At 40.3% G+C, this 25,292-nt stretch overlaps 2 protein-coding genes across 2 annotated transcripts in view; both read left to right on the top strand.

The window, feature by feature from the left end:
- The window catches only part of LOC109433599 (uncharacterized), a 192,020-nt gene that overhangs the window by 128,136 nt on the left and 38,592 nt on the right, over positions 1–25,292 (top strand). Inside the window, exon 5 of the mRNA XM_062851868.1 lies at positions 24,305–24,439. Within this exon, the coding sequence (XP_062707852.1) occupies positions 24,305–24,439 (135 nt within the window). The remainder of the gene's footprint in view (positions 1–24,304; positions 24,440–25,292) is intronic.
- LOC134284823 (uncharacterized) overlaps positions 3,008–25,292 on the top strand; it is a 496,062-nt gene continuing 473,777 nt past the window's right edge. Inside the window, exon 1 of the mRNA XM_062844144.1 lies at positions 3,008–5,828. Within this exon, the coding sequence (XP_062700128.1) occupies positions 3,169–5,601 (2,433 nt within the window). The 5' untranslated portion in view covers positions 3,008–3,168 and the 3' untranslated portion in view covers positions 5,602–5,828. The remainder of the gene's footprint in view (positions 5,829–25,292) is intronic.

Genomic DNA, 25,292 nt, shown 5'->3' with positions numbered 1-25,292 from the left:
CCCTCTAGCAATTACTTCAGAAATCCCTCAAGGACTTCTTCCAGGAATTCCTATAGAAATTACTCCAGTAGTTCCTCTAGAATCGTTCTAATAATTTTTCCAGTAATGCTTGCAGTATTTTCATCAGAAAATCATTTAGTTATTTCTTCGCCAGGAATGCCGACGTATTCCAACTGGAATTCCACAAGGAACCCCTCTATTGCTTCGTCTATCTGCTTCCTATATTACGTATAATAGGAGTCTCTTCAAGAATGCTTGAAAGAATTCCTCCAGGATTGTTTCTATAAATTCCTTAAGGAACAGGGAAAAACTAGAAAATTAAAAGACACAGAATGTTGATAATTGGCAAATTGTCAAGCCTCGTTGGATAAATGTACGACTCGTGCTGAAAAAGTCAACTTTTTGCAACTCGTTACATAAATAACTATTATAGTACCGAGACTTACTCTCGCACTCCGCCTTAAGCACTTACTTTTTAGATTCCTCCAAGAATTTGTCTTGGAATTCCACAAGGAATTTTTCAAATAATTTCTTCAGAAATCCGTCTTGGTTTTCTACCAGGAACTGGTCAAGTAATTTCTCCAATAGTTCCTTCTTCAAGAAATTGCTCCAGGAATTTCACCAGAAAACTGTTCACATGTTTTTCAGGAATTCAACCGGGATCTGCTCTAGTATTTCCCCACCAGTTCGACCATGAATTCAACCACGAATGTCACCAGGAATGCCTCCAGATCCAGATCCTGGAATTTAATGAGCAATACCTTCAGGGATTCGACAAAGTATTACACCTGGAAATCCTGCAGGATTTCCACCAAAAATTCCATCAGGAATTTTACCTCAAATATTTCTACTAGGAATTTTCTGAAAAATATTACCATGAATTCCTCCAGCAACTCATCCAGGTATAACCCCAGGAATACACCAAGAATTACTCTAGGAATGTCCCCAAAATTTTTTCCGGTTCTTTCACCGGAAATTTCACCACGAGTTTCACTAGAGATTTCTCCAGATTTTTTGGGAATTCCCCTATTATCCAAAAATACTTAAATTTTTACAGGAATACCTTCAGGAATACCACCAGGTGCTACCTCGAGAATTCCACCAGGATTTCCAGCAAGAACTCTCCCACAAATTCCATGAATTCTACCAGAAATTTTGTCATGCTTTCATTCAGAAATTCCTCCATGAATTCCTCCAGTAATTCTTTGATGAATTCTCACGGCAATTCCATTAGTAATTCTTCCAAGAATATCTCTAGGAATCCCTTCAGGAATACTTCCAGCAACTCCTCCAGGGGTTCTATCAGGAATTTCACCAAGAATTTCTTCAGGATTTCCACCGGGAATACCTCTACAGAAATTCCTAAAGAAATTCTTCCAGGAGCTGGCCCAAGAATTTCTTCAAGAATTCTTTCAAGAATTGCGCCTGGAACTTTCCCAGGAACTTCAAGCATTTTCTCCAAGAATTTCTCCACAAATTCCGCTAGGAGTTGGTCCTGGAATTCTTCTAGAATTTCTTCCAGGAATTTCTCCAGAAATATTTAAAGGAATTGCTTGGGGGAATATTTAAAGGAATTGCTTTCGGGGACTCCTCCAGCAATAAAACCAATCATTAGTAATTGCTACAGGAGTTTTACCTGGACCTCGTTCAGGATTTTGTCAAGATATAACTCCAGGAATACCTTCACGGGTTCACCTAAACATTCTCGTAGAATTTCTTCAGAATTTATTTAAGTTTTTTTTTCCAGAAATTCTACCAAACATTGATCTTGGAAATCCTAAACAAATTCTTACAGTGATTACCTCAGGATTTTTATTGTGGAAATCCTTCCTTTAGTCTAGAAATCTCTTCTGGGATTCCTACCCAAATTCCGCTAATAATTCTTCAAGGAATACCCCATAAATTGTTGTAGTGATTTCTTCAAAAAATTCAAAAAGATTTTTTTCCGAGAATTGTTTTGAGGATATTTTTTCTGAAGTTCCTTTTAATTTTCGTTCAAAGAATCATTGAATCATTTTTCAGGGAATTTTTTTTGGAACTTCTCCTGAATTCTGATTTCTGAAGAAAAAAACTTTTCATGAAATTTCCACTGATATGAAACCAAGGTAAAACACCTTTCTCGTTGTATTTTAGGGGGATTCAATAAGTGCTAATAACGACATGTAGGAATAAGTAGTGTCATCAAGGGAACTCCAAGTTACTCACTGAGTAGCCAGCTCTTGAGATAAACAATATGTCAAATTCCCCGTATGACCCTTACAAATATGAGTAAAATAATCTATGTATGTACTCAGCCAAGTCCTCCAGTATTTTCTCCAAGGATCTCTTAAGAAAATCTTCCACAGATTCCTTCAAAAATTCTGCCAAAGGTTCCTTTTAAAATTCTTGCTGGGATCCCTTTAAAAACTTCCCTGGAAATTCTTCAAATAAATTTGTCCATGGATTCCATCAAGAAAAAATCTTTGGGTTCCATCCAAAATTGTTCCAGGTCCAAAAATTCCTTTGAAAATTACTCTAGGAATTCGGTTAGAAAATATAGCAAGAATTTTTCAAAAATTCCTTCAGGGAATCGTCAAGAAATTTCTCCAGGGCTTTCTTTAGAATATCTCAAGAAATTTCTCTTCTCTTCTAGGTAGATTTCCATAGGGTCCTTCTGAAACTCCGCTACGGATAACTTAAGAAACGCTTCCAGAGATCGTTTAGGAAATCCTTCGGAAATTTTGTTTTGGAAAACGTTCATGAATTGTCTATTTTTTATTCCAAAATTCTTCCACTCTGCACAGGAATTTGTGCAGGTATTTTTTTTCAAGAAATCCACCAGAAATTTTTTCAACAATTATACTGAGGATTCCATTAAAAGTTTTCAAATTCTTTAAAAAAAATCCTGCAAGAGATTTCTCCAGCATTTACTCTTATGCATTTCCTCAAAGCTGGAAGCATTTTCTCTTTTATTTTGTTTTTTTTTATCAAATAACGAAGCTATATAGCTATAAGCACAGTAGTAGAATTAAAAGGAATTTGCTCGTCCTTTCTAGTTTTTCTTTAAAAGAGTTATTCATTTTTTATTTTCTTTTGCAAAAGTAAAGTATTAGTGAAGTGTTTTTAAATTAAACTAGAGTCTGAAGTAACAAGTTCTACTAAAAGCTCTAAAGTAATAGTAAAGTGAAGATGGCAACCAAGCCAAAGTCAGAGCCGAATAAGTTCATCGAGTTGAAGAAGACCATCGCAGGATTACACAAGGATATCGCGTTTCTCAAGAAGTGTATAGAGTACAGGCTTACTCCCGTAAGTCACAAGGTAAAAGTTAAAACAGCCACAAACCCCAACATAGTGAAGACACTTGAACAAACACTCATCAAAGAAAGCATCAAAAAACTACACAGCAAGATCAACATGAAAACTTTGGAATGTTATTCTCTCCATTTAAAGTTAGCGAAAGATTATCCTGAATCTTTCCCTAATTTTCTAACAAAAGTAAAAGTTGCAGAATTTTGTGAATCAGAAAGAAAAAGGAAATTACTAGATAAAAAACTTAAAGCATTAAAGATGCAAAATCCGAAGTTTACATGTTCTTCTACACAACCACAAAACACAACACAAGAACTAACTGGGTTAGTGGTCAATCGCTCCTCCGAACAGTTTACGGAAGAACAGTTGACCCTTCTCAACAAAGGTCTTAACTACGCAGTACACTCTAAACCAGATTCAACACAAACCATAATCGACATTGAAACAGCTATCAACACGAACAATTTACAGACACCACAGATTCAAGAAATCAGAACTCAAACAGCTAACACTATTCAAAACACACAACAAAACAAATTGAACAAAGAACACCTGAAAGAACAACGAATAATCAAAGAACTTAACCAGAAACCAGTTTTCTATCTGAAAGCTGACAAAGGAAACAAAACAGTAATCATGAACAAAGAGGACTATGATGAAATAATGAATAACAAGATTCAAAATGGACCTTACCGAAAACAACGTACTGATCCTCTCCCAGGATTAGTAAGACGTGTTGACAAAACTCTCAAAGAGTCTACACCAGTTTTAGGAAGCGTCATTAAAAGCCTGAAAGAATCTAACCCTTCATTGCCAAGAATAAAAGGACTTCCCAAAGTTCATAAACCTGGAAATGAAATGCGTGAGATTGTTTCAGCCATTGGTTCACCTACACACAAAATTGCCAAATATTTAGTACAAGAATTCCAAAACATGCCTAAAAAATTTCATAGTAGATCTGTCAAGAATTCCGAACAATTCACAGAACTAGTACAGAATTTATCCGTTAACGACGATGAAATTTTAGTTTCATTCGACGTTAAATCACTATTTCCAAGCATTCCAGTTAAAGAGGCCATTAACCTACTAGAAGATTGGCTTCTGAACCAATATGAAGATTCAAATTCAGATTGGATTAAGAAAGTTCGTACATACATCAAATTAACCAAACTTTGTATGGAAGAAAATTATTTTTCGTTCAGAAATGAAACCTACAAACAACTTAATGGTGCCCCCATGGGCAATCCACTTTCTCCATTTTTAAGTGAAATTTTTATGGCAAATTTGGAAAAACGCTTAGAAAACAACAAACAACTTCCTGAAGTCTGGTGGAGATACGTTGACGACGTGTTTAGCATTGTTAAGAAACATCTTTTACCTGAAATCTTGAACAATATCAATAATGCACACAAAAACATCGAATTCACTTGTGAAATTGAACAGAACAACCAACTACCATTTTTGGACATACTCATCGTAAAACAAGAATCAACACTTTCCTTCGAAATTTACAGAAAACCGACACACACTCAACGCACTATTCCAAATTCATCAAATCACTCACATCAACACAAAATTGCATCCTTCAATCACATGATACACCGAATGCAGACACTTCCACTTAGTGAAACAGGAAAAACGAAAGAACTTAATTACATTTTCGAAACAGCACAGTTGAACGGTTACACAAAACAAACAATACAACAGATCATCAACAAAAAGACACAACAACAATACAGACGTTCTTTGACTACACTGACACGGACAGAACCTACACTTAAACGGATAACTGTGAACTACAACAATGACACCAAAAAACTCCGACCAATTCTCAGAAAGTTTGGTTTTGAATTAGTTTTCACAAGCAAAGCTAACCAACTTCAAAATCTCTTAGGATCTACGAAAGACCCGTTGGACAATTTAACAAAATCTGGTGTTTACAAAGTAACATGTAATCACTGTGACAAAATATACATAGGACAAACAAAACGCACACTCAACACACGATTCAAAGAACACATAACGGAAGTATCAAAAGCACACAAAGACACAGACAAGGGACTCATTCATCATTTTAAATCTAAAGTTGCTGAACATATTTTCAATGAAGGACATTTTATGAATACTTCAAATATTAAACTCTTACGACACATTACAAACCCATGGAAACTTGATGTTGCAGAAAGTTTAGAAATTTACAAACAAAACAATAAAAAACTACTTAACAAGGATCAGGGCAATGGGTACACGTGGCTGTTTAAATTTTTACCTAACACACACAAAACATTACACAATACACAAAACACAAATTGACTACCTACCAAATCGGCAGGAAAAAATAACACAATAAACACCAATTGACTACCTACCAAATCGGTAGGAATTTTCCTAGCTTTAGGTATCTTATTGACACCCTGTTTTCTAACAGGCAGATACATCCCCTTTTTTTCAAATATGTACCTACAATTTTATACCTAGACTTTTACCCACACACGTACCTACACATACACTCCTAGTATAAATACCACAACGAATGCGAGGTTTTCTTCAGTCGAGCACTTGACACTGAAGAAGTCTGTAAGTCACAGACGAAATAGGCCTATCTGTCCGAAGATAAGCACAGTAGTAGAATTAAAAGGAATTTGCTCGTCCTTTCTAGTTTTTCTTTAAAAGAGTTATTCATTTTTTATTTTCTTTTGCAAAAGTAAAGTATTAGTGAAGTGTTTTTAAATTAAACTAGAGTCTGAAGTAACAAGTTCTACTAAAAGCTCTAAAGTAATAGTAAAGTGAAGCTATATATTCAAAATTGGTTTACGTATACATGTGGAGCATGGATCAAAGTATCATCTGTTTTTTTTTTTCGTGAAGGAAAATGATTTCCATTTTTAAAGAAACAAAATTTTGTTTATAAAAGGTTTCTGCGAAAACGAAAAACATTTTCCACCAGGAAAAAAATCAGGAGATACCCTGATCCATACTTTACATGTGTACGAAAATCGATTTTGAAAATATTGCTTCATAATTTAATAAATAAAAAAAAAACAAAAAAATGATGAAATGCGTCCAGTTTTGCCTCAAGATTCCTTCCTGAAACTCCGTCAGGGATTTCCTTAGAAATTCTTCAAGGGCTCGTTTAGAAAATCCTTGGGAAATTTCTCCAGGGATTCATTCTCATTTTTTTACTGGGATACGCTCATAAATTGTTTCATTTTTTTTTTTTTTTCAAAAAACCTTCCACTGGATTCTTCAGAAAATCTTCCAGAGATTCTCTCAGAAATGTGTGCAAGTCCAACTACAGATTTTTTTTCAGGAATTGCTTTAGAGATTCCATGAATAGTTCCCGCAGGCATGTGTCCAGAAATTTCCCCATGGATTTTTGAAGAAAATCCTGCAAGAATTCTCCAAGAGAGGCAGGAATTTCTCCAAAGATTTCCGCAGGAGTTCACGTGAAGTTTTATTTTTCAGATATTCCTCGAAATTCATCCATGTATTTTATCAGAAATTTCTTCTTCATGAAGATAACTGTGAATTTATTCAGATAGGAGTTACTACAGGAGTTCTTAAAGAAATATTTCAAGAGCTTTTTTTAAGGGATATTTACGAAATTCTATGTAGACGTACATCTAGGTATTCCTACCGAAATTCTTTTAGAAATATATCCACGGATTCCTGAAAGAATGTTTTCTGATAATCTTCAAAGAATTCTATTCATAGATTTCTTGAAGAATTTTCCTAAATAATCCTCAATAATTTTTTCTAGGAATGCCACAAAAAGTTTTCCGAATAGAGTTTCTCCACGTAATTCTACAGGAGGTTCTAAAGATATTCCTCTAGTGCTAGTGATTCGTTCAAGTGTACTTTCTAATATTTTCACAAAGAATCCACTAGAGATTTTTTTTTTCAGAAATTTCATCAGGGATTCTTTCAGAAGTTTGTGGTCAAGTCATTGCCAAAACTATAAGGGGTTCCCTGAAAAATGTCCTTAGGGACTTCTTCAGAATTTCAGGGATGTCTCCAGAAATATCAGCGATGGATTTCTTCAAAAGTTTTTCCAAGGTGTTTCCACTAAAAAAAACCTTAAGAAAACCCTACAGTGATTCTTTTGGCAATTCTTCCAAAGGTTCCCCTAAAATATTTTTTTCTGGAATTCCTGCAGGAATTGTTCCAGAAATTTCTCCAGGGAGTTTTTTTTTCAGAAGTTCTCCCAATTGTACAAACATTTTTGGAAGAGTTCTTGAAAGAACACCTGAAGGAATTCATAAAGAAATCTTTTGATAATTCTCTGAAGGAATCTTTTTAAAAAACTCCTGCTGATGGCATTGAAGATTGCTAGAAGAAATTCTTGAAATTTTCTTTGGAGGAATTCCTGGATGAATGACTGAGGGAAAAAACCTCTTAGGGTACCTCCTTAGATCATAGAAATAATTCGCGAGATACTTCTGGGAGACTTCTGTATGTATGCGTGTATGTATGTGTGTATGTATGTATGTCTGTGCGCAAAAAAGTTTACTTATTTTTAAGGCACTTCCCATTGGCCGATTTTTTGGATCATAGCTCGAATCGAACCGCAGTTTTACCGCATTATTTGCCATTAAAAACGTACGGATCGGTTGAGGCGTTCCGGAGTTATGGCCATTTGAGTGATCCGGGCCAGCACCGGTAGGGTAGAACTGGCCGTTTTTAAAACTGAACCAAGCCCCATCATGCCACATATCAAACTGCGGCGATTTTTGTTACCTACCTTTATGCAGAAGTCACACTGGAGACCAGAAATTCCACAATGCCAGCCCAAAATTCAAAACGGCAGCCTAATATTCAAGATGGTGGCTGTTTTATAGTGTTTTAGGCTCCAAAATCATGCAATATATGGGGTATATTTGGTAAGTGGAAGTTGTCTGGAGTTCAAAAATATATTTGGTATAGGGAAGATGTCCAGAGCCCAGAAATAACGCCCAGAATATTCAAGATGGTGGTCTAAAATCCCAGATGGTGGGTCAAGATGGCGGCTGTGCAATGGAGTTTTAGGCTCCATAAGCATTCAATATACGCATATTTGGTATGAGGAAGATGTCCGGGGTCCAAAAATGGTGACCAAAATATCCAAGATCGTGTTCTAGAATCCAAGATGGCTGCTGTAAATTCACAATGATGGGTGTTTAATTGAGTTTTAGGATTAAAAACCTTGCAATATGGGTATATTTGGTATGGGGGAGATGTCCAGATTCCAAAAATGGTGACCAGAATATCCAGGATGGCAGTTTAAAATTCAAGATGCCGGCTGTTTGTTTGATGGTTGTGGTAGTTTAGCAGATCAAGTAGGCCGAGCCCTTGGAATTATCATTATTAGTCGAGACGTCAACTGGGGAAGTACCACAATGGTGTTTTAGGCTTTAAATTTATGCAATATGGGTATATTCGGAATGAGGAAGATATCCGGAGGCTAAAAATGGTGACCAGAATATCCAAGATGGCGAGTCCAAATTCAAGATGGCGACTGTTAAATGGAGCTTTTTACGCAAATTTCTTCATCAACTGCACAGGGAATTTCCTGTTATTTTTTTAGAATCCTCCTTCCTCTTATTGGAATTCCTCTAAGAGATCCTCCAGGAATTCCTTTAGATGTTCCTCCCGCTCCAGGATCTTCTCTAGACATTCTGCCAGGAATTTCTCAAGGATTACCTTCAGGGATATCTCCTGAAATGCTTCTGGTAATTCTTCCAAGAACTTCTGTTGGAATTTCTCCGCTAGGCATTTCTCTACGAATTCTTTAAGAAATTCCTGCAGAAATTACTTAAGTTTTTCCTTTAGAAAACTCTACGAATTCCTCGAGGAATTCCTCTAGCAGTTCCTCTTATATTTACCCTAGTTATTCCTTCTAGTAATGCAGAAAATAATAATGAGGAAAGCGCTCACCAGATTAGATCTGTCATTGAAAAGAGATTCTAAATTGGTGAGTGTTTTCCAATTATTATTTTCTGTTTGATAACCCTGAAGGAATTCAAACTAATTTTCATAAAAAGTTATGCAAAATCATTACTAAAGCGCGTCAGGTAAACTCGGAAACTTCCTAAACCCAGGAATCACCCGTAAAATACGCCACCTTATTGTAATGCAAAATTGCTTGTCATTCGTTATCATTATTAACCCGCGCTGGGCTGCCCCACCGTAGCTAAAAAGAGCTAGGTACTTGCAAACAGAGCTAGCTTGAGCTAGCTTGATTGAAATTCTATGCATCATCATGCCTCGCGCGCTCTGCTCAGCTCAGCAGCACAAAGCATCCTAACTCTGACTTTTCCGTATCCGTATGCTACGAAGCGGTGCATACTTCTGCGGAGGTGGTACTGGTGGTAGTGACGAGACGGGGATGATGCCATAGAAAACCCATTGCATCGGACAAGTGCTGTAACAAGCGATAGCGAATGAACGCAATAGCAGCAGCTTCCTCCCGGAAGGTACTTCTCCTGCAGACGACAATGTCCGGCGTTGGAAGTGGTTTTAGCATCAGCTGCTTGGGATAAGTTTAAACAGGGGGTGGTGAGTACAGTAGTTCTTCGCAGATTACGATATAGCAGTTGTTCATTGAAAAGTTGCAAGGCAGAATTCACTTAAAATGAATGAATGAACTCCGTCCGAGAATGTTGACACTCGAGCTGGGTCGTTTCCAATCAGAAGTGAACGATTTCGAATCAGAATTTAACAATTCTGATTGGGAATAGCCCCACACGGAGAAAAAATTCTACTCAAAATTGAGTTGGATCCGACTCAGTTTCGTTAAAAGTGGGACAACCCTAAAACTGAGTAAGGTGTAGGTTACTCAATTTTGAGTTGTTGTTCTACTCGATGAAGACTGAGTAAAGTCAACTCACGGCATTCAAGATCGACCATGAGTTGCTTCTACTCAGTTTGTTGAGTAGATTTGAAGCAATTTCTTTACTGTTGCCGGACATCCTTTCAGAAAAAGATAATTTACGACATCGGCAGGTGGTGATTTTTCTGAACAACTTCTAGCACCACTCATTGCCGAAGTCGTAGATCACTTTATTTTGTCCAAAAAAGAGACAAATTCCACAAAAATTGAGGAAATTTGTTGCTTCCTTGCAGCCGCTGCCGTCCACCATGAGCAAACTTTTGTTTTGCCTTTTCGTCTATAGATATACACTGAGAAAAAATTCTACTCAGTCGATGAGTAACGACAACTCAGTTTCGTCGACCGCGAAGAGTTGGCGCAAACTGAGTAAGCTCGCTTGATGACAATGAGGTGCTTTTACTCAGTTGATCGCGATTACTATCGGTTACTCATTTTTGAGTAAAGATTGATCGAATCGATGTTCTGAACTGTCAGATCCGGAGATATATCTATAGACGAAAAGGCAAAACAAAAGTTTGCTCATGGTGGACGGCAGCGGCTGCAAGGAAGCAACAAATTTCCTCAATTTTTGTGGAATTTGTCTCTTTTTTGGACAAAATAAAGTGATTTACGACTTCGGCAATGAGTAGTGCTAGAAGTTGTTCAGAAAAATCACCACCTGCCGATGTCGTAAATTATCTTTTTCTGAAAGGATGTCCGGCAACAGTAAAGAAATTGCTTCAAATCTACTCAACAAACTGAGTAGAAGCAACTCATGGTCGATCTTGAATGCCGTGAGTTGACTTTACTCAGTCTTCATCGAGTAGAACAACAACTCAAAATTGAGTAACCTACACCTTACTCAGTTTTAGGGTTGTCCCACTTTTAACGAAACTGAGTCGGATCCAACTCAATTTTGAGTAGAATTTTTTCTCCGTGTATCTCCGGATCTGACAGTTCAGAACATCGATTCGATCAATCTATACTCAAAAATGAGTAACCGATAGTAATCGCGATCAACTGAGTAAAAGCGCCTCATTGTCATCAAGCGAGCTTACTCAGTTTGCGCCAACTCTTCGCGGTCGACGAAACTGAGTTGTCGTTACTCATCGACTGAGTAGAATTTTTTCTCAGTGCACTCTAGTATTAAAATTCTTGGACCGAGTGAATTCAGTTCACCGGTTGATTAGTCCATGGAATGATAAACCAAATTCACTCGGACCGGGAATTTTGACATAGGAGCGGAGTTATTTCCATACAGAATCTTCCAATTTGGATAGACGAGGGCACCGATGAACTGAATTCATCGCGGTCCGAGAGTTTTGACACTAGAGCGGGGTCGCTTCCAATTAGAAGTGCCCGATTTCCAATCAGAGTTGAACAATTCTGATTGGGAATGGCCTCGCTCTAGTGTCAAAACTCTCGGACCGCGATGAGTTCAGTTCATCGGTGCACTCGTCTATGGACTTATCCACCGATGAACTGAATTCATCGCGGTCCGAGAATTTTGACACTAGAGCGGGGTCGTTCCAATCAGAATTTAATGTTTCTGATTGGAAACGACCCCGTTCTAGTGTCAAAATTCTCGGACCGCGATGAATTCGGTTCATCGGTGGATAAGTCCATTGGACATGATCCCGCTTTAGTATCTAAGTTCTTGGATCGAGTGAATTTTGTTCATCGGTGGATAAGTCCATAGGCCAAATGCAAAATAATTGGGGATGAATCTATCGCTGAGAAACAACAGAATGTCCGTCTACAGGCCAATGCATGTGTTCACTCGTTTGATTTTTCAGTGGAATCGTGTTGCCTAGGCACCGAGCTTATTTTCCGTAAGCTTCAAACGTCAAATGAGTGAATTCGTGTATCGGTCCACTGGAGCCATAGTAAATGAATGCTGTGTTGTCCTGCAGTTGTAAGCCAGCATGTCAATATTGTGTCGTCTTGTTTCCCTAATGGCCTCCTACACGGATAACAAATCTGATTCCGAACTAACGATGGCAAACTGTACTGCTAGTCCAAGACCGGTTAAGAGCGTACATGACCTGCTCGGAATTGTAAAACAGCTTCCCCGGCTTGTTCCCCGGACGTCTGTCGTCATTGCCACGTTTCTGCATTCAAGTTCACGCTTTACATTACTTCAGGGGGGTCAACAACAGACCCATGCTCTGCTGGACTGTCCTTTGCAAACTTGCAGCCATTTTAAATGGACTGGACACGTTTCTCGGTCCGTCCTTCGTCAGTCTCGGTCGTCATCATCATCATCGCACCCTTTCATCCCGAATCCCGTATTAAATGCGGAGAAATGTGGTTACGGTACGGTGGAAGAGCAGTATGCATTTTTGTCAGTGTAGCTCTCCATCATCAATCCCATTATAAATTCAATGCATTTTCCGACGGGGAAAACTATCCCGAAAGAAAAATCCGTTGAATAAATATCAGAGCATGCTGCTGTGCAGTGCAGTTTGACGCCCGTCGTCGGTGTGATGGACGGGATTTTAATAACATTAATCATGGCTTGCTTGGTTTTGGCGGGAACTGTCGCAAACATTCACTTCCATAGTAGTAGGTATACATTCATGCGTTTCCGTGAATGTCAATTCCACATAGATACTTTGTACAAATTTACGAGCGAAACATTTTGATTCTTTAATCGGTTTATGTTTGTTAGCTCCAACAAAAGCGTAACGATACAGTCGCAGTCTATACGCATAAGTTGAAACAATGTTTACGAGATGGTTTCATGGAAATGTCACTCGATTCTAATTCCGCGGCTGTTCGTTGCACAGATTGTGTTGCATAGACAAACAGACGTAATGGACCTGTGCACGAGTTCATTTAGCTGGCATTTGAGCGGTGCCGTGTTTACAGAAAATGAACTCGTTGTCATGGACACCAAGATAAGACACGGCGCCGCTCAAACGGGTGAATACATGCATTAGGCCAGGGGAAATGGTTCACCTAGGATGAACTAAACGTCAAATCTACTTTTTCTTTTCATAGCGGTTTTGACATTTGGTTCATTCAAGGGCGCTCCCCAATGGACTTATCCACCAACGAACCGAATTCACTCGATTCGAGAATTTTGACACTATAGACGAGTGCACCGATGAACTGAATTCATCGCGGTTCGAGAATTTTGACACTACAGCGGGGTCGTTCCCAATCAGAATTGTTCAATTCTGATTGGAAATCTTTCGCTTCTGATTGGAACATACCCCGCTCTAGTGTCAAAATTCTCCGACCGCGATGAACCGAATTTATCGCGGTCCGAGAATTATGCCACTAGAGCGGGGTATGTTCCAATCAGAATCGTCCAATTCTGATTGGAAACGGCCCCGCTCTAGTGTCAAAATTCTCGGACCGCGATGTATTCGGTTCATCGGTGGATAAGTCCATAGACGAGTGCATCGATGAACTGAATTCATCGCGGTCCGAAAATTTTGACACTAGAGCGGGACCGCTTCCAATCAGAAGTGCACGATTTCCAATCAGAATTGAACAGTTCTGATTGGGAATGGCCCCGCTCTAGTGTCAAAATTCTCGGACCGCGATAATTTCGGTTCATCGCTGGATAAATTCATAACAAGGACTTATTCACCGATGAACCGAATTCACTCGATCGATCGTCCAATTCTTATTAGAACAGACACTATTTAGAGCGGCGCCATTTCTAATCAGTATCATTAAATTCTGCTTGGAAACGGCTCCGCTCTAGTGTCAAAATTCTCGACCCGAGTGAATTTAGTTCACCAGTGGATCAGTCCATAGGTGATTCGTTTACATTAAAAAGAAAAGCGCTGACCTGTTCACTGAGAAATTCACGGTTCAAATAAGAACGAGTCAACGACACCGATTCAATTGTATTCGTAAGAAGAAGTTTTAATGCACTATTAAAAGAAATCGAATACTACGTTTGATTGTCTATGTTGGTGGTTGTTGCGTAACAAACAACTATCAGCGAAATCACCACGCCATATTTCACGGCTTGTGTAAGAGGAACCCGCGCTTTTTCGAGTACACCTGAGCCTTCCATGTAGTGCACCATATACTGTGGAGTTCTAGAACCACATCCTAGTAGGCTACACAAATGTGCAACACGCGTCGCATGGAACGTTTCGGGATAAGCGTTGTCAAATCGGATCGGCCTGGGTGCACATTGGGAAAAATCAATATAAAAGGCGGACAAAAAAGCACATTTTTTAAGTTTAAGGAGGATGAGTGGCTAGGAGATATTAAGGCAAAGTCATATGGGGTTTCAGGAAACTTTCTGTTACACTAAATAGAGTATGAACTGACTACAGTGTACTGGGTATATTCTAAAAGGAAAATGGGTACTACCACGATTACGTGTAATCAAAACGGTAAACAATAAAATTGTATACAGTTGTCGAATAGAACACAAGCATTTTTTCTGTGCTCCGTGTTCCATTGTTTATAGATTACTAGCTGTCCCGGCAAGCGTCGTACTGCCTGCCTACTGTGTTTTTTGACATGCAGCTCCATAGGGACGTCCCCAGCGAAGTCATCTGTATAGGAGCCCCCCGTTCCAGAGACCGGAGAGGTCTCACACCAGGCTCAGAACCTTCCCCGGTCCCGAACCCTCCTGCATACAAAATTTGAAGCCGACAGGTTCAGTAGTTTCCGAATCCATAGCGGTCAGACAGACAGACAGACAGACAGACAGACAGAAATTCATTTATATATATATAGATAGATGGGCATAGCACTAGCCCCATATTAGTGCCCGTCCGAAAAACAAGGAGATCCTTGGTAATTCCTCGAGAATTCCTTAAGGACAAACGTCTTAAAATCCCGCTTCAACAGTGCATCAGAACTTTAAACGCACAAATCTCAATATGCAAGCTTCACACAACAGTGCATTTCATTATTCTGTTCTTGCTCACTCATAATAAGCTTAAAATAAGAAGATCAGGTGCGCTGGTTTTGTTTACGAAGAGATTTGTGCCCTCGAAATTGTGAGTAGGTACCAAAGTCGGCCATTGTGGCGGCCATTTTGGGATTCTAACAAGTCTGTCCTTAAGGAGTTCTTCGAAAATTCTTCCAGTACCTCATCGGGAGTTTCTCGGAAATTTTCTCCAGAAGTTCCTCGTAAAATTCTGCAGGAATTTCTCGGGAATTCTTGCTAAAGTTCATCAGGATTTCCTTCAGGAATTCTTCGGAAATTCTTCGAAAATCATACCCGGTGTTCTGCAGCAATTCCTTCAGAAGTTGCTCGACAATTCCTCCAGGAGTCCAGGAGGACCTCGGGAATATCACCAGGAGTTTTTAAAAATTTTCCCCAGGAATTCCTCCTTGAGTTCCTCGGGGATTTCTCCAAGAGGAACGTCTGGAAGAATTCCCGCGAAACTTCTGAAAGAATTCCTGAGGAACTTCTGGAAAAGTTCCTGAGGATCCTCTGGAAGAATTCCAGAGGAACTTCTGAAAGAATTACCGACGAACTTCCAGAAGAACTTCCGGAAAAATCCCAAGGAACTTCTGGAAGAATTCCCGGAGAACTTCTGGAAGAATTCCCGGGGACCTTCTGGAAGAATTCCAGAGGAACTTCTGCAAGAATTCCCGAGAAACTTCTGGAAGTATTCCCGGGGAACTTCTGGAAAAGTTCCTGAGGAACTTCTGGATAAGTTCCTGAGGAACTTCTGGTAGAATTCCCGAGGAACTTCTGGGAAAAATCCCGAGCAACTTCTGGAAGAATTCCCAAGGAACTTCTGGAAGAATTCCCCAGGAACTTCTGGATGAATTCCTGAGGAACTTCTGAAAGAATTCCCGCGGAACTTCTGGAAGAATTCCCGAGGAATTTCTGGAAGAATTCCCGAGGCACTTCTGGAAGAATTCCTGAGGCACTTCTGGAAGAATTCCCGGGGAACTTCTGGAAGAATTCCCGGGGAACTTCTGGAAGAATTCCCGGGGAACTTCCGGAAGAATTCCCGGGGATCTTCTGGAAGAATTCCCGGGGAACTTCTGGAAGAATTCCCGGGGAACTTCTGGAAGAATTCCCGGGGAACTTCTGGAAGAATTCCCGGGGAATTTCTGGAAGAATTCCCGGGGAATTTCTGGAAGAATTCCCGGGGAACTTCTGGAAGAATTCCCGGGGAACTTCTGGAAGAATTCCCGGGGAACTTCTGGAAGAATTCCCGGGGAACTTCTGGAAGAATTCCCGGGGAACTTCTGGCAGAATTCCCGGAGAACTTCTGGCAGAATTCCCGGAGAACTTCTGGCAGAATTGCCGGGGAACTTCTGGAAGAATTCCCGGGGCACTTCTGGAAGAATTCTCGGGGAACTTCTGGAAGAATTCCCGGGGAACTTCTGGCAGAATTCCCGGAGAACTTCTGGCAGAATTCCCGGAGAACTTCTGGCAGAATTGCCGGGGAACTTCTGGAAGAATTCCCGGGGCACTTCTGGAAGAATTCTCGGGGAACTTCTGGCAGAATTCCCGGGGAACTTCTGGAAGAATTCCCGGGGAACTTCTGGAAGAATTCCCGGGGAACTTCTGGAAGAATTCCCGGGGAACTTCTGGAAGAATTCCCGGGAAACTTCTGGAAGTATTCCCGGAGGAACTTCTGGTAGAATTCCCGGAGGAACTTCTGGAAGAATTCCCGAGGAGCTTCTGGAAGAATTCCCGGGGAACTTCTGGAAGAATTCCCGGGGAACTTCTGGAAGAATTCCCGGGGAACTTCTGGAAGAATTCCCGGGGAACTTCTGGAAGAATTCCCGGGGAACTTCTGGAAGAATTCCCGGGGAACTTCTGGAAGAATTCCCGGGGAACTTCTGGAAGAATTCCCGGGGAACTTCTGGAAGAATTCCCGGGGAACTTCTGGAAGAATTCCCGGGGAACTTCTGGAAGAATTCCCGGGGAACTTCTGGAAGAATTCCCGGGGAACTTCTGGAAGAATTCCCGGGGAACTTCTGGAAGAATTCCCGGGGAACTTCTGGAAGAATTCCCGGGGAACTTCTGGAAGAATTCCCGGGGAACTTCTGGAAGAATTCCCGGGGAACTTCTGGAAGAATTCCCGGGGAACTTCTGGAAGAATTCCCGGGGAACTTCTGGAAGAATTCCCGGGGAACTTCTGGAAGAATTCCCGGGGAACTTCTGGTAGAATTCCCGGGGAACTTCTGGAAGAATTCCCGGGGAACTTCTGGAAGAATTCCCGGGGAACTTCTGGAAGAATTCCCGGGGAACTTCTGGAAGAATTCCCGGGGAACTTCTGGAAGAATTCCCGGGGAACTTCTGGAAGAATTCCCGGGGAACTTCTGGAAGAATTCCCGGGGAACTTCTGGAAGAATTCCCGGGGAACTTCTGGAAGAATTCCCGGGGAACTTCTGGAAGAATTCCCGGGGAACTTCTGGAAGAATTCCCGGGGAACTTCTGGAACAATTCCCGGGGAACTTCTGGAAGAATTCCCGGGGAACTTCTGGAAGAATTCCCGGGGAACTTCTGGAAGAATTCCCGGGGAACTTCTGGAAGAATTCCCGGGGAACTTCTGGAAGAATTCCCGGGGAACTTCTGGAAGAATTCCCGGGGAACTTCTGGAAGAATTCCCGGGGAACTTCTGGAAGAATTCCCGGGGAACTTCTGGTAGAATTCCCGGGGAACTTCTGGAAGAATTCCCGGGGAACTTCTGCAAAAATTCCCGGGGAATTTCTGGCAGAATTCCCGAGGAACTTCTGGAAGAATTCCCGAGGAACTTCTGGAAGAATTCCCGTGGAACTTTTAGAAGAATTCCCTTGGAACTTCTGGAAGAATTCCCGAGGAACTTCTAGAAGAATTCCCGAGAAACTTCTAGAAGAATTCCCGAGGAACTTCTGAAAGAATTCCCGGGGAACTTCTGAAAGAATTCCCGAGGAACTTCTGGAAGAATTCCCGAGGAAATTCTTGAAGAATTCCCGAGGAACTTCTGGAAGAATTCCCGAGGAAATTCTGGGAGAATTCCCGAAGAAGGTGTGGAAGAATTTCCGAGGAAGTTTAGAAAGAACTTCCGAGGAACTTCTGCAAGAGTTCCCGAGGAACTTCTGGAAGAATTCCCGGGGAACTGCTGTGAGAATTCCGAGGAAGGTGTGGAAGAATTCCAAAGGAACTTTTAGGTAAATTCTCGAAGGAACTTTTTGAAGAATTCTCGGAAAACTTCTGGAGGGTTTTCCCGAGGAAATCCTAGATGAATTTACGGGAAACTCCTGGAGGCATCCAAGACGAACTCCCATGAAAATTCCCAAAGAGCTCTTTCCGAGGTTCCTGAAGCAGCATTCAAGGAACTCCTGCAGGAATTTTTGAGCAACTCCTGGAGGAATCCATTAGAAACTAGGAGATATAGGAGATAGTCTCAAGGAAATCCTGGAGGAATCCCCGAGAAAGCATTCCAAGGATTCCAAGGAAGAGTTGACTGGCTCTGGAGTAGGAATAGGAGGTTAGTTGGAATGATTCCTAGGGAGCTAGGGTTATCAATTTTGAAATCCGAACGAAAGCGTTGAGGTTGGTCGATGATTGAGGATTCCGGCTATGGATTCAGAGCATTCAGAGAAAGTCATTCGTTTTAGTAATTTAATGTATTACTGGGAGGTAATACGAGGGGTATGAATATGAAGAATTATCCTAATCTAATGTGAAGTATTTTAGCAATATTAAGTAAGAAATACAAGGTTTCTTTCAAGAGTTTTCCAAGGATTCCTTCAGAAATACTTGCGAAAATTCTTACTGAATTTTCTCTGTAAAATTTTCAGGAATTTTTTTTGAAATATCTCCAGGATATCCTCTGCAATTCCTCTGAAATTCATCCAGGAACTACTCCAAAGAATCATCCTGGAATTCCTTTGAGATTCCTCCAGAAATTCTTCTGGGATTTCTCCAAGTGTTTCTCTGGAAATGCCCCAGGAATTCCATTGAGCTTCCTACTGCAATTCCTCTGCGATTTCTCTGAGATTTATCCAGGAACTTCTTCAGGAATTCCCTCAAGAGTTCCTCCAGGAATTCCTCCTGAAGCTTCTTCAGGAAATTCTCCAGGAATTCCTCAAGAAGTTCCTTCAGGGATTCACTCAGGAATTCCTCCAAGGTTTCCTTTAGAAATTTCTCCAAGAATTTATCTGGAAATGTTCCAAAAATTTCTTTGAATTTTTTTCAGGAATTCTTCTGCGATTTCTTTGAGATCCATCCACGTATTCCTTCAGGAATTCCTCCAGGTATTCCTCCTAGGATTCCTTCCAGAGTTCCACCAAGAATTCCTTCTGAAACTCCTTCAAGAATTCCTTCTAGCATTTCTGCAGGAATCTATCCAAGAATTCTTCTGAGCTTCCCTCAGGAATTCCTCTGAGATTCTTTCAGAAACTCTTCTGAGATTTCTCCAAGAATTTCTCTGAAAATACCACAAGAATGTGTATGAGAGTCTTTCATGAACTCCTCTAAGATTTCTGCGAGATTCATTAAAGAACTCGTTCAGGAATTCCTTCTGGTATTCCGCAGGGAATTCCTCCAGGGATTCTTCCAGGAATTCCTCCAGGAATTCTTCCAGGGATTATTCCATGAATTTCTCCTGGGATTCCCTCAAAAGTTCTTCCAAGGATTACTCCAGAGCTTCCTCCAGGAATTTCTCTGAGATTTTTCCAGGAATTTCTTTTTCTTTTTCCAGGCATAGCTTTTCCATAACAAATTTTGTTTGACAATCTTATTTTGTTATAATCAAGCTATTGATATACATTAACTAAATTACATTTAAATAACATGTTTTGTTGTACTATTGATCAATAATACGATAATACAATAGTAATAAATTTTGAAATCACAGCAACAATTCGACGATTATGACCTGTCCCTTTGTGTTGTTCCATTTTTGTATTCAGGTTAGAAGGAAATTTCTGAACGACTCCTTTTAAGAATCCCTTAAATAATTTTCGGATAAGCACTTGGAAGTTCTGGAGGAACCTTTCGATAAATCCCTGGAGAAGTCTTCAAGAGAACTCCTGGCGCAATTTTCTTAGAAATTCCGAAGGTAATTCTTCTGAGCAATGTTAAGAATTCTTGGCAAAATCTTTTGAAAAACACCTGGAGAAACATTCGGAAAAACTCCTGATGAAATCCTCATAGAAATTTTCAGAGAAATTTTAAGATGAACTTCAGGACTAATGATCACAGGAAATTCTGAAGAAATCCTTGAAGGGATTCTATGCAGGATTCTGGAGGAATTTCTAGTCTTTGAAAATCCATGAAAGATTCCGTCGAAGAACTATCGGAGAAGTTTCTGGAATATATTTGAAATAATTTATGGAAAAGTTTATGATCAAATCTGTCGACGAATTTCTGGAAGAATTTTATGACAAAGTCACTTGACAAACAGAAAAGGAGTTTTTGACGGAATCCTTAGAGAAATAAATAGAGGAATTTTAGAAAAATATATTGCAAACATTTCTAGTGAAAGTCCTGTAGGAATCATCAGAGGAAGTTCAGGAGAAATAATAGCAAAATTTTTGGCGGAATCCTTGTAGAATCCAGGAGGAATATTCGACATAATTCTAGAATCCAGGGAAAATCAGAGGAATTAAAACAAAATTTCCAGAAAAGTTGTAATAATCTGTACAATATTTCCAATATCCCAAAAGTTTTCTGCAAAACTGTTGAGCATTCTAAAAAATTTTCAGTTTCTACGCTAAAAAAAACAAAACAAAAGTCACAAATGCTATCGACGATCAAACTTTTTCAAATACACGTGTTGATTTCAAAACCGTGCTCCGGAAACAATTAAAGTAGAAAAGTTTATGAATTACAGGTGGAAATCGAAGCTCGTCGTATTTGATAATATAGAAATTACTAAAGTTCGATTATCTTGCGACTTCAAATCTCTTAGAATGAATTAAAAGCTGAATATAGTATTCTTCGATCATTTGAAAATATTTCTTACGTCAGAGTCAGCAAGCCTCGTTGGATAAATGTACGACTCGTGCTGAAAAAATCAACTTTTCGCAACTCGTTACATAAATAACTATTTCGATAGTGTTTATAATTTTAAAATTTTTAATAGTTTTTTTTGTTTGTTCCTTATTTATTTTTGTCCCCCCTCGTACCTGATGAGAGGTCTCGGACATAAAAGAATAATATTTGCATCGGCCTAAGTATTATAACTTATTTAGTAACGAGTTTGATATCATAGCAAATTCTGCTCTCCGATTACTATCAATAACATATTAATATCAAAATTGGTTAAGGAAATATTTTCCGAATTCACTGTTATTAAGTTGCTATTGAAACTAACAAAACAAGTTATTGAAATGGTTTTCCAGGAACATTTTTTGTTATGGAATTTGTTATTTTGCCGCTTATGACATATAAGTTTATAACACAATATGTTATGGTAATAACTTGAAAATAATCGATTTTATTATTCAGTTATTTTGCCCAAATAACAGAGCTCCTTATGCTGTTGTTATTCCCTTCTGCTCGGGTTGTAGTTGGCTGAGTCCTTATCGGATGACCAGAAACACAAAGTGGAAACACACAACACAAACACTTTCCTGAATTTTATATAACAAGCTGACGAATACTATTCTAGACTGCGACAAACCCTCACAAACCTGCTAGGGGGTACTATGAACCGTTACAGATTTCTTCAAGAATCTCTCTGAGATTCCTCGAGGAATTCTTCTGAGGAATTATTCGGAGCTTCCTCCTGGAGTTCCTTTGAGATTCTTTCAGAATGCTTCTAAGATTCATCAAAGAACTCTGCTGAAATTCATCCACAAATTGCTCCGAAGATTCTCCAGGAATTCCTCAGAGCTTTTTTTCCTGGAATTCTTCTAACATTCCTTCATAAACTCTGGCATTTCTCTAGGAATTCCTCTGGTATTCCTTTGCTATTCTTCCAGGAATTCTTCTGGTATTCCTCCAGGGGTTCCCTCAAGAATTCCTCCAGCATTTCTTCCAGAGCTTCCTTCAGGAATTCTTTCAAAAATTTCTTCAGGAATTATTTCAGAGATTCCTATAAAGACTACAGAACTTCCTTCAGAGATTTCTCCCCGAATTTCCTTGCGATTTCTCTGATGAAATTTCTGCTGTACCTGAAATACCTGAATGAATTCCTATACTTACTGCTTGAGAAATCCCTAGAAAATTTCTTAAAAATATCTTCTATGATTCTCTGAAAGTATTCCTCAAAGAATTCCTGGAGGATCCCCGAAGAAATTCCTGGTGAAATCGCCGATGGTATTCCTTGAGGAGTCTTCGAACGAATTCCTGGAGACTTTCCCGAAGGAATTCCTGAAGGAATCGATAAATGAATACTTGGAAGAATCCCTGGAGGAATTGCTGGAGAATTCACTGGAGGCTTTCTTGAAGGAATTTCTGGACGAACTTCTTGAGGAATTCCTGTAGAAATCTCTAAAGGAATCTCTGAAGGAATTCCTGGAGGAATCCTTTTTCGAGAATTGCGTAGAAGCATGCTTGGTGGTTTTCGAGAGGAATCTCTGGCAGAATTCATTGAAGAATCCGTAGAGGAATACACGTAGGAAACTCTGGGAGAATTTCTGAAGGATTTCGTGGAAGGTTTTCTGGCGAAATTTTTTGAGGAGCAGCGCTTCCTCAGTTATTTATTGAGAGCCTTCTCTATCAGTGATCATTTTGCTTTCCTTTACGAAGAATTCCGGCACCGATTGGGAACCAAATCCGTCACCATTAGGATCCTAATGCATAAGGAGGGTAAAATACTCGTGAATTGATTGCAGAGATCAGATATGTTTAAGCGGGTTCAGGGGGTTGTTCGGGAGGGTCTCTAGGAGATTCATGGGGTGTTCAGCGGCTTATCAGGGCATCTCAGGTAGCCTCACAGGGATTCAGCGGGTATTCAGGGGTCTATGAGACGGATTCAGGGGTGTTAAGGGGCTTCAGGGGGGTTCCAGGAGAGTTTCAATTGCGTCCCTCAAAACCTCCTGAGATCCCGTGAAACACCCAAAGACAAGCCTGAAAGCCTGGAACCCTCCTATAAACCCTTTGAAAGGCCTATGAAAACTCTCTAAATCCCTCTGGGATGTCCTCTTGGATCCCCTTAAACGGCCCAAACGAACTCATAAAAGTCCATGAATCATTCAGGGGATTTTCACGTGAATTCAGTAGATTTTCAAGTGCGTTTTTTAGTTCTAGGGGTATTTTATTGGATCGCAAGGATTCCAGTGAATTTTAAAAGGATTTCATGAGGATTCAGGGGTTTCCAAAGTAGCTTCAAGGAGACTCATAAGGTTTGAGGGGTGGTTTTAAAGGCCACATGCAGTTTCAAGTGGTTTCCAGAGCATTTCATGATGCTTTAAGGAATTTTCTGGGACGTTTAAAGAGTTCTCAGGTGAATTTGAGAGGTTTTGAGGGGGTTTGAAGGCCGGTTTATGTAAGTTTCAGAAGCATTCCAGAGGGTCTCAGTGAAGTTTCAGGGTGATTTCAGATGTGTCCTTTAAAACTTTCTGGAACGCCCCTAAACGCCTGAGAAGCTACATGAGATCCCTGAGAGCATTAAAAAATCCCCCTTAAATCCATTGAATCCCACTAAAATTCACTGAAACGCCCCTGATAATCACCGGAAACGTTCCTACGACCACCAGAAACAATTTGAAACGCCCAGAAACGTTTCTGAATCATCATTAGACCAGCTGAAACTCTCTAAGTCCAAGAGTGTCCGGAAACCTCCTGGAACTCCATGGAATATCCCTGTAAACGTCCTGTCCCTACAACTCCTGATGACAATCTCTGTAAGCTCTCGAAATTCCTTAAACACTATTGAAATCTCCCCGAAACCAATTCATAATGCTCCCTAAGATCCCCTGTTGCTCCTCCAGAAAACTCCATAGTTTGCCCATTTGCTCCTCACTTTCTTATATCTTACGGTTACCATAGCTACCGTAATTACTACATTTTCTATCTATTACGGTATCATCAGGATACAAGAGAGTTATCAATTTTGTCCACAATTGCGATGACTTTTCCCATCGTTTACCCGAGAGACAAGCAAAGCTGCTATGTGCGGCAGCATGCAAAAACACTGAACGTTTTGCACGAGGAAAAAACAGATTGCTTTGATGCTACAAACTGAACTGAACGGCGACGACGTCGCCGGTTGGTCAATATGAAAAGTGGAAAAATCGGAAAACCATTTTCACAGCGCTGTTTCTGTTTTGCTCTCACTGCAGGTTGGCCCGCATGGCCCTGGAGGAAACGTACGAAAACGAGGCGCACTTCGACATCACCTATCTGATGTTCGTTTGGATGGCGTTCCTGCCGACGGTGATTGTGCCCTGGATCTACGCCAACTGGGTCCTGTCGAGGTGAGTGACCGCAAAATGGGCGAACGTACGGGGATTGTGACGTAATACTCAATTCTATCGAGAGGTTATGGGCCCAAACTTTCCGATCGAAGTACCTACATAAGAAGTGTACTGAACCATTTGCTGTGATAGAACATTCCGAACTCGCTGATTGGAAAATTTAATTTGGGTTCGGATGAAGACATAACTCATTTGATTAAATGTATTCCTTTCCGATCATATTGCCTACGAAAATACACCTCTCCATTTCGTTCTCATCACAAACACAAACTGGAAGCCGATTAAATGGTATCAATAAATAGACCTATCGGTGCTCTTCTCCAATATCCAATATCCAACCCGCCACTTCAACGTCCCTGTCTCTGATGTGAACCACAGTCGTGTGATCTAATGAAACTCGTTATTTGCTTCGGAGAAAGTTTTCCACCTGTAAACCGCTCACTCCTCCTTACCCATGTACCCACCTCATGAAATAAGCATAAGGTCATCAAACAACTTCTTATTGATGGGTGTTTGCTTTCGCTTGTAAGATTACACCTCCTCACTAGTTACACGCTGCTCGCAGCAGGTCGTACTTCGTGTCTTCCGGTGGGATCGATTCCGGTCGTAAGCATACACCGGCATATGCCGGCTGTTTCCCCCAAGCGTCCGTCATCGTCATCGTCACCATCATCAGGTATACATCATCACGTTGGCCACTAGGTGAAGCAGCAGGTACTATCATTTGGTCGTTACGTTATCTTCCATCGGGCATGGCAAGCGATATCGAAGTGCACAGTAAATAGACTGTTATCGTGTTGGTCGTATTTGAGGACAACGCCGACTGCATTAGATCCATTTCGTCGAAAGGACA

Source organism: Aedes albopictus, chromosome 1, assembly GCF_035046485.1.
Source record: "Aedes albopictus strain Foshan chromosome 1, AalbF5, whole genome shotgun sequence".
Classification (NCBI taxonomy): domain Eukaryota; kingdom Metazoa; phylum Arthropoda; class Insecta; order Diptera; family Culicidae; genus Aedes; species Aedes albopictus.
This window is presented reverse-complemented; position numbering and strand designations above follow the sequence as displayed.